This window comes from Stegastes partitus, unplaced genomic scaffold (assembly GCF_000690725.1).
Source record: "Stegastes partitus isolate 25-593 unplaced genomic scaffold, Stegastes_partitus-1.0.2 Scaffold2065, whole genome shotgun sequence".
NCBI classification, from domain to species: domain Eukaryota; kingdom Metazoa; phylum Chordata; class Actinopteri; family Pomacentridae; genus Stegastes; species Stegastes partitus.
In genome coordinates this window covers 39,856-49,792 of record NW_007579796.1, presented here as the reverse complement: position 1 = coordinate 49,792, position 9,937 = coordinate 39,856, and the positions used below count along the sequence as shown (strand labels likewise).

The window sequence follows — 9,937 nt, the reverse complement described above, 5'->3', positions numbered from 1 at the left end:
TTCCAGATTAGGTGCCAAATATTAGAACCTCCTTTGGGGATGATATGTTGAACATGTCCAACTAAAAACTCAGATATTAGGGGTTTTCGGATCTCCTTTTATTGAGGTGTGTGGTGTCATCATACCAATCTATACACAGCCAGCTGTCTGAGGCCTTCACATAAAAGGTTGTGAAGCCACTGTACTGACAATGACTTAGAAATGGAGACAGTTCTAAACAATTACTAAAAAGATAAAGTCTTGTTTGGAAGACATGTTTTTGATGTTTTTGTGGTAACTTTAATTTGAAATACAATGTATTGTCTGCTTTAAAGTTAATAGGAATGACAAGCAGTGGCAGCATAGGCAATGTATGATTAGCAGGAATGTAATACAGGTCTGATATGGCTGCAGAGAAGTCAGAACAGCCAAGGCTGATATCAACACTATAAAAAACTCTAAGTTTTACAGAATGTTCCTGTTTTATTTCACAGATTGTCTTCTGGATTTTTGAAACTGCAAAATAGAAATCGACACATTACATTTCTAATGTAAAATAACATTTAAAACCTCTTACTATAAGTGATCATAGCATATTTTTAAAAAGAAAAATGCATTCTTTTTATATAACATGACAAAACCTATAATCTCACTTTTTTTTCTTTTTATGTAACAGTTTAAACTATGGCTAGTATAGATGAAACTCACTAATGATTTATGAAATAATTCATTTACAAGCAGTAATGCTGGATTACATGCTGTGTAGGAAGGCAGTGTGACTCTTAAGCAATAATAACAGATTCCACCTCAAATAGTAAAACTATTATACAGACAGATCACTGCTTAATGTAAACGCAGTGACTAGTTACTGCTGAATAATAAATAGTAGCAAAAGAAGAGCTGGACTTTATGAAAAACAATCTCATTATAGACTTTGAAGCGGATATGAATACGTCACAATTAGCTACACAGGAACGTGGACACCCGCCATGTGAGTGGCAGCAAGTTACAGCACCTCCAGTGTTATTAGTGTTTTTAAAAATCATTTTCATGTTCTTTGACATTATTCTTCTGTCCTTGTGTGCAGCTATGGAAATGCAACTGACGATATCAATGATAATTCTTTTGCTGGTTCTTGGACCGCTTTAGTTCATAATGTGATAATGTCTCTTTTTCACTTTTCAAGTGCAACAACATAACATAACATTGTTGCTCTTAATAGCTTTTTAATTCAAGTTCAATTCTACACAGTGTATTTGTACTACAATTTGGGTACAATTAATAATCCATCACACCATGTTGGTAAATGTGACAGCAGTACATAGTCGTTATCTTTATTTTTGTTTTTTCTACTTTTTCTTGTCTTGGTTTTGTTTCATGCTTAATTTTTATGTAGTTGCTGTAATGTGAGAATTTCCAAAGGGAGGAATCGATAAAGTAAATCTTATCTTAACCCAGGTTATACCAGTAATAATGTACATAATCTGCACTCATTAGATTTGCTTGACCTTCCACTTTAAATGTACGTAACCTTTGACTGAAGAGAAGCTGGGCTGTAGGGTAGCGCAGTTGGTAGTACTGTTGCCTCGCAGCAAGAAGGTTGCTGGCTCGCGTCCTGTTGTTCTCCTCGTGCAGCGTGGGTTCTCTCCAGCCAGGTTCTCTGGCTTCCTCCCACAAGGTCCAAAAACATGTTGAGGTTAACTGGTGATTCTAAATCAGGGGTCTCGAACTCCGGTCCTCGAGGGTCGCAATCCTGCAAGTTTTAGATGTTTCTTTCTTCCAACACACCTGATTCAAATGATTAGCTCAGCATCAAGCTCTGCAGAAGCCTGATAACGATCCTGATCATTTGAATCAGGTGTGTTGGAAGAAAGAAACATCTAAAACTTACAGGATTGCGGCCCTCGAGGACCGGAGTTCGAGACCCCTGTTCTAAATTGTCCGTAGGTGTGAATGTGAGTGTGCTTGGTTGTCTGTCTCTACATGTAGCCCTGCAATAAACTGGTGACCTGTCCAGGGTGTCCCCTGCCTTCACCCTAAGTCAGCTGGGACAGACTCCAGCCTCCCGTGACCCTCGTGAGGATTAAGCGGTGTATAGATAATGGATGGATGAAGAAGCTAAAACTAGGCTATCTGTCATCTTTGTTTACTTTTCTACATACATGTTAAAACTATAAAATCATATGGGACCATCTACAGTCGTCCTCAAATGTATTCATACCCTCCCAATAAAGAAGGAAAAAAAACAGCTGTAACTGAAATAAGCTGAAATTGACAAAAGTAATTAGAAATAAAAATTTATTGAAATTCATGACATTGCTTTTGGATTGTGGTTCAACAGAAATATTGAAAAACAAAACAAACAAACAAACAAACAAGCAAACAAGCATGATCGGACCGTAAATTAATATTTTATCAAGTGTTTTCTGTAACTCTCAACCAGACTTCTGGACCTGTTGACAGGTTTTTGGATTTTGGCCCACTGCTCATCAGCAAAGTGCCCTAATTTGTCCGGGACAGTTTTTTCTTTCTTTTTTTCTTTTTTTAAAAAAATTATTCTTCCAACCACAATTCAAAAGCAATGTCTTATTTCAGTAAATTATAATTTAGCAAATTTTTATTTATTATTATTTTTTTCAGTTTCTAGTTATTTGAGTGACTATTGTGAATTTTACCTTTACTTTAATGGAAGGGTATGACTACATCTGAGGACGACTGTATGTAATAGTCCCTTTATGGTTGTTTCAGATAATCAGACAGCTAAGCTTGTTCTAAAACCCATTTTTATTCAGTCTGTCCCATCATAACAGTGCGTCTGCCTTTCAGCATGTTGACCACAGTGTCATTCCAGTCAGAGGTGAGAATTACAGAGGATGTCGCAGCACCACGGTGAAAGAAAACAAGTTCTAATGGTGTCAAAGTGCTAAAACAGACAAATAAACAGCGACTGAGCTCATCCAGCTCCTGGATCATCTCCTCCGGAGTCGCTGCTTCCCTGTAAAATGCTCCAGTCTGCCACGTGAGGGAGGCGCAAAATGGGATGTTGACCCATTTTCTCGTCCTTCTTCTGCTTCTCTCCTCCTCAGGATGAAATATGAGACCTGGCCCATTTCAGCCGAGTCTGTCCCCCGGGCTCCCAGTTTCCTCCAGCGCCAAACTCTGCTGCTCTGCACTGCTCTGCTCCATTCGGCTTTCTTTTTTTTTTTTTTAACTTCACAACTAAACCAGCTCAGACAGGGAACTTTTATTTGACTTTTCTGTCACGAAACCACCCGTCCCATCATTTTGATCCTCTCTCTGCAGCTCAGCATTGGATTTGTTTTTTAGCAGTTGCAGAAAACTTTTATTTTACTCCATGTGGATTCTGAACTCATCCGAACCAAACTGACCTCCTCTGGGTGAAAACCTCCGGGATGGTCGTGACCGTAAACTGAGCTCTAAGTCAGAGAAGCATCGCCTGCATCCCTTCTTTTGTCTGTGTTGCATCTCTGCCGCTACTTTGTTTTTGACACTGGGATGTAAAAGAAAAACAAACAAAAAGAACCCTTCACTTTATCCACAAAGGAATTACGTTGTTTTTTTCCAACCAAGGAGAAATTATGGCGAGAGTTTTATTGAACATGAGTCTCGTTCTGGTTTTTTTCGGATTATTTTTTCTCTCTTCTCCATCCGCAAGAGCCGAGCAGGGGCCGCAGGACGAAGAGGAGGAGGAGAGTTCCTGTCAGGGCGCTTTTGACCTCTATTTTGTGCTCGATAAGTAAGTGGAAGCAGCTTGACACCATTTTTCCTTTCATAAAAACACACAAAGAGGCTGTGCTAAAGCAGTTTATGCGGCTAAAGAAGTTAGCTAGACCCTAAAATTAAGCTAGCATCTGTATTTATTCTTCGTCGCTGTCACGTTTTTTTTTTTTTTTAATCTTTGCTTTATGTGGCATGCTCTAATTGTGCACAGCAGTTTATTTGTTTGAAATGAGGTAACTGACAGAAAAAGTTTAACTTGTTTTTGTTTTTGTAAAAAAAAAAAAAGAAGAAGAAGCTAACGACTTTAGCCGGCTAGCATCTGCGCGTGAACGTGCGCGCGCGATGACGCCGTGCAGGAGGCTGAGTCGCAGTTTGCTGAATCAGCCGAAAGTTGCAGCGATGATCTGATGCATCAACAGTGATCCATCAGTGTTCAGGCTCCAAAACCACACTGTCATCATCGGTAAAAGAAAGAAAACGTCAAACTCCCACAGGCAGAGAGGCTGCTAAAGGCTAAAGGGACTTTTTTTTTCTTTCTTTCTTTCTTTTTTGCTCACCGTTCGCTCTTTCATTCCCACTCTCTGTACGCCCACATAGGAAAAATGTTGTGGTCGTGTGACATCTTAGCGCTGGACTTCAGCAGCTGGGGAGAAAATAAAATGTCAGACAAAAACAGGAGAGGCTTCTTAGAGTGCCTGCTCTTCTCTTGCTCTCTGTTTTCTGACACTAACATCTCAGTTTTTCATTCATTTTAGAGAAATAAAACTGGCTCTAATTGCTGTAAGAGAACAAACCATCACCATTGAAGGCCACAAGGGCAAATTTGTATGTGAGCAATAGTATTATTACTCTCCTATTGTGACCGGGTTTATCTTGAGATAACGTTACCTGGATTTAAAGTAAATTGCTGCCTCAGCTCTCACACTCATGGTGTAATGCCAGGATTGAGGAGGGGGAACAAGACGGGACAGGAAGCAGCAACATTTATGGAAAATGTGGTCTTAATTTGGGGGAGAAAATGTTGCATGTAGCACCTTTAAAAAGCCTGTTTTTGGGTTTTGTCTTGGAAGTTGTGACACACACGTGAGTTTAGGTTTAATTTGAAAAAAGCTACACAATAAACTTGGGGTCTTGGGGTCCTTCCCCTGGAAATTTGAAGTGTCAAACACTTAATGTCTTGCATTGTGGTGAATGCACCAATTTGTATGTTTTCCTGCATCCGTTTTTCTTTGTTTGTGTAAAGGAAAACATGTGACTATTCAAAACATTAGGACTGCATCTAAAGACTATTTTCATTGTTAATGAATCTGTTGACTAGATTGATCAAGTAAGTGCATGATCTATGTTATTAATATTCAGTTAACTGTCATAAAAGAAGAAAGAAACCATAATATAGTGACATTTAGAAAGCTGTAATCATTTATCAAAATAGTTGGTGAATAATTAAGTAGTTTACAACTAATTGATTTATGCAGATCTACAAAATATAATGGAATAAAACAGTAATGTTGTCTGTATTGGTGTTAAATACATATTTGCCTATAGATTTCTCATGTAATATTATCACCATTTGGTCAACGCACATAAACACTAGGCAGGATTTATTCTTTTCTATAAGTAGGTATTCTCTTGAAGTGTGCACACTGCACCTATTTATGTCAATGATACATTCATTTTAGTTCATTTATAATTATACACATTGAGGATAACATGTCCCCTGCATCCTGAAATTTACACCTGTGGTGAGAGAGATGATACGTTTCATGCAGATTAGCATCAGCAGGGAATTTACAGCAGCTCATGCCACAGTGCATTTTCACACTGATGGTCCCCAGAGGGATTTTGGATCATGCTTTGACAGTCTAGGTGTCTTACTGTACCCACTGAACGCCACAGAACCTTTGGCATTTCTGGTTCTGGTGTTTAATTCTCAAGAAAAAAGAAAACACAAAACATGGGACTGCTCCCCAGATGTGGAGGTCTGCATTTGGCTTGTGCCGTGAGGTAAACACTGACACATGCTTCAAATAAGGAAACATCTCAGTTTTTTTTTGCCCAGTACCAGATTCTATTGTTAGCTCTATTGCGTGCTTTGATGCCCACTCTGGGGGCGACTAACAAGACTTCATTTGTGGACTTCAAACAAGAGGAAGCTCATTAGAGACCTGTCTTGGCCCTCCTACAGCCGTCTCTCATCCCCATCCCTCAGGCCTGAGCTGGTTTTATGGGACAAAGCCTGAGCTCCGTGACCTGGTTTGTCCATATGGAAGGCGTAGAGATCATTGTCAGGAGGCTATGAGAGGATGCAAAGGACTATAATGCTTACAGGCCTTCTTTATATACACAAAGAAATACTGCAAAGGCTTCCACATCCTGAAATTGGAGACAACTTCAGTCCAACATTGTGTGCAAGGTTGAATACTGCATGCTAAAGAATGTTGGAGCCAATCTTTCGTCAGTTTTTTAAGACCAAATCTAAAGTCTAAAGCCAAGCTAACAGCTCTGGGAGTGCTTTGACTTGGCTATGCTCACAATGACAGTGCAAACATACTTGTATAATGCCTCCCATGTTGACCCTCAATGTGTTAGCATTCTTATTTTCTAATTAGCACTGAGCACAGCATAGAGCTGTCCTTAGTTTTGAGATGTAGTAATTTAGTTCGGATCATAGTGGTGGACAGAACAACCTACTGACAGACAGACACTTAAAACACTGGCTTTAACATTCAAAAACACAACTGAACACAATCTGGACCGTTGCAAACTGCCTAGTGAGTGCATAGAGGGTTTGTACTTGGTAGAAAATCTTCAGAGCAACGGTTGGAGGTCTGTTTGGATTAGAATAGGTCTGTTTGATAAAGAATGAGTGTTGTAGGTGGAGAAGAGGATCACAAGTTAGTAATGAGAGAAGATACGGCTGTGCTGGGTCATAAAGTGGACTCCAAAAGCATTTATTGCAGACTTGGGAAGATGATGTCATGTCATGGCTCAAACATGCAGGACTGCTGTTGCTCAGACATAAGGGTGGCTGCAGTCTGAAGGGCAGAGAGGGTGGCGAATGGCTGTAATGTTGCCTGTTTGAATTTGGGATCGGGTTTGGAAAATGTGGGCCTGAGACACGTTTTCTAATTCTGTGCGCCCTGCAGAACTCTATACAGTATGCTGAAGGAAAGTAGGGTTGTTACAATACCCAAAGGGCTGAAGGGCAGCAGCACAACGTGACGTCACAGGCCTTAAAGGTAGAAATCAAATAAGCGTAGTAGCTGTGTCGCCCTTCAAACCACAGCAGCACACAGGTGACAAACTGCCACTTTAACACACAGGCAGTAATATCTAATAGGATACACATGCTGGAGTAAATTGAAGACTGCTGACACACATATACTGTACAGGATGCCCAGGCACCACCTTAGGAGCAAAAACTGGCCCAAAATTACTATATATATATATATATATATATATATATATATATATATATAATACAAAGGGTCTCCAAATGAAACATAATGAAAAAAGGGGACTGATTGAAAAAACATGAACAACTCCCCTAGCCAATAAAAGTTAAAAAATGATGTTTTAATTAAATAAAATCTGTGAACATATGTCCTGTAGACACACCCCACCACCCACAGTTAACAGTGTGACATCATAACCCTTTGTTGTGGTGTATGGTATATAGTTCGCAAGTAGACATACCACCGCAATTAACTTGATTCCTGCACTACTGTAACCTAAATAAAGTCACACAGAAACAAGACTGAGAGTCTGCAGACATGCTAGCAGCTCTGTGAGGCGGTACTTAGACACATTGGTGCCTATTGATTTCATCAGAGGGAAAGTCAGGATATCTTCAAAGCAAATTGTGCAACAGTTTTAAAAGTCATTAGGCTTGGAACTATAGACGACTGTATAAAGTTTAATAGCAGTCCATCTAATAGTTACGGACACGTTGGACTGGACCAAGAGACCAGCGCTGCCATCTGCAGAGCCAGCTTGGTTAGAAACATACATACAATAAAAAATCTACCATCCAGTGGCTTATGGTCTCCTTCCCAGAACTACAGAAACAAGATGGCTACATAATGTGGGGGCTTTGGCGCATTGTGCTCATGTTAGGTTGCAGAATTTGTCAGTTAACTGTCACATCATGAAACCATGATCCTTTAAGTTCTGCAGCCATTTGCTGTGTACCTTTAGGCCCTATGTGTGCATAATAGGATGTATATTTGCTGATTCAGAGCGGGCGGGCCGCAGCTTGCTGTTTTATATGGAACATGTTGCCAGAGGAATGGTTTTGGGTGTGTTCATATGGCAGACAAAGAATTTCACCTATAGGCCAAATGCTAATGTTCATCCCTCCATAAAATCTGCATTTAGTCATCTTTGTTTTTGTTGATTTGACATGGGTTATATGACATTGCTGCACGTGGTAATTCCATAGTCTTGCTGTGACGTAAGTTAAGGAAAAGACTTAGAATGAAATAGTATTATATTATGATACAAATGTCACTTGAAGCTTAAAAAGTATTCAAAAAGAGGTATACTGCCTTAAAATCCTATATATTTTTTTTTGCCTTTCTGATGTTTCTCTGCTTTTTGCCTTTCTTTTCCACAGCCTCTTTCCATTTATCTCTCTTTCCATCCCATTACCTCTTCATTCCAGCTTCTTGCTTGTCTGACATGGTATTAGTGCATTTTTATTGTTTTAAGATGTGGAAATACATTATTCATACTTCCAACATAACTGATGCTATTAATAATCAGCGTTTTTCTTTAACCGGTCTGAGTCAAATCACAGCCATCCCCGTCTCGTCTTTATTTTTGCAAACTGTTGTTGTTGATGTAGTCACGAGTTAGCGCTCCGGCTGGGCGTTGGGTCATGCTGCCTGAATCCAGGCAAGTCAGCGGAAAACCCAAACTGCAGCTGGAGTCTGTAAATTCTTCTGATATGTCTGAATACGTTCTAGCTGTGGAATGACACCCGGTCTGTGTTTCGTCCTCTGGTCTCTCGCAGCATGTTGCTTTGGTGTTTACAGCAGGAAGAAATGTCTTGTGAAATGATACCATGCTGTCAGTCTTTGAAGGACTGAGGAACAAAAAGAAGACAAGAGGTTTTAAAAGTGAACAAATGTCATTCCAACTCGAATGCATACCTGCTGAGATTTGATGCACGACTCTGCCTCAGTTCCAGAAAAGTTCTCTGCAAAGTACATTTTATCTGGTCAGATAAAGACTGAGAAAGAAAAATATGTCTTTGGACACACATCTGAAATGCTTCTCCACCAGCTAGTTATCTAATAGCTTTTTCCAAACAATTCCTCTTGGTTTTGGAATAGACGTACAGCATTAGCTCAGCAATCACGCAGTAAAGACTTTGACTTCTGCAATGGCTGTAAAAGTAGGTTAGCGGTTTTAAACAAACAAATCCTTGTGCCCACTCAGTTAAATTGGAGCACCATCATTGGCTGCAGGCTGGGGTGGTGTGGCTAGGCCCAGCTGGAATGGCAGACTCCACAGTGGAGTTGGGATTTTTTTTATTTTATTTTTTTAAAACTTTTCCTTTTTCGACACTTTGAACCGTGAGAACGACACTGAGCCGCTAAGCTTTCAGGCCGATGGAGCTTTTTCCCACATGTGGTCAGCTTGTTGCCCTCTGGGACAGGAGTGCCTGCCGGGTAGAGGGGACATAGTCGGGAAATTAAATAAGAAATGTAGTTACACACAGTATAATTTAAAAAGGTTTACTATTAATCAAACTTGTTTCAGCTGCTATGTCCTCACAGGACTGAAGACATAGTCGAAATGGCTGTTTCACTTTAAACATGGACTGGTTAGTCCTCTGGAGGCACCTTAACGTATGTTTAATGAAGGTAAACAACCAGTAAACACAACAACCTTTTTAATATAAGCTGTTGCTAAAAGTTGCTAATTTACACCCAGTGTTCACAGCAGCATTCCTCTGCAGTTGTGTTTCCAGCTGATGCATGTGATTCCAGTAGCCAGTCAGCTGTTTAGGCCTGTTTGTGTTTCTACCAGCTCCAGAGCTGCTGGATGTTTCATTAGTTCAGCTAGTCACCAACTGTTTTTCTGTCAGTCAGGGCTGGAAATGTTCTGTACAGTGGGCTTATCACTTTTTTCCACTGAGAACAGCTGCCTGCTGCTGCTGCTGCTGGAAACGAGGCTGATGAGAGCAATTAGACTGAACCAGAACATTAAA

General features: G+C 40.0%; 1 protein-coding gene across 1 annotated transcript in view; it reads left to right on the top strand.

The window, feature by feature from the left end:
* Positions 1-3,146: 3,146 nt before the first annotated feature.
* The window catches only part of antxr1c (ANTXR cell adhesion molecule 1c), a 41,129-nt gene continuing 34,338 nt past the window's right edge, over positions 3,147-9,937 (top strand). Inside the window, exon 1 of the mRNA XM_008303763.1 lies at positions 3,147-3,736. Within this exon, the coding sequence (XP_008301985.1) occupies positions 3,579-3,736 (158 nt within the window). The 5' untranslated portion in view covers positions 3,147-3,578. The remainder of the gene's footprint in view (positions 3,737-9,937) is intronic.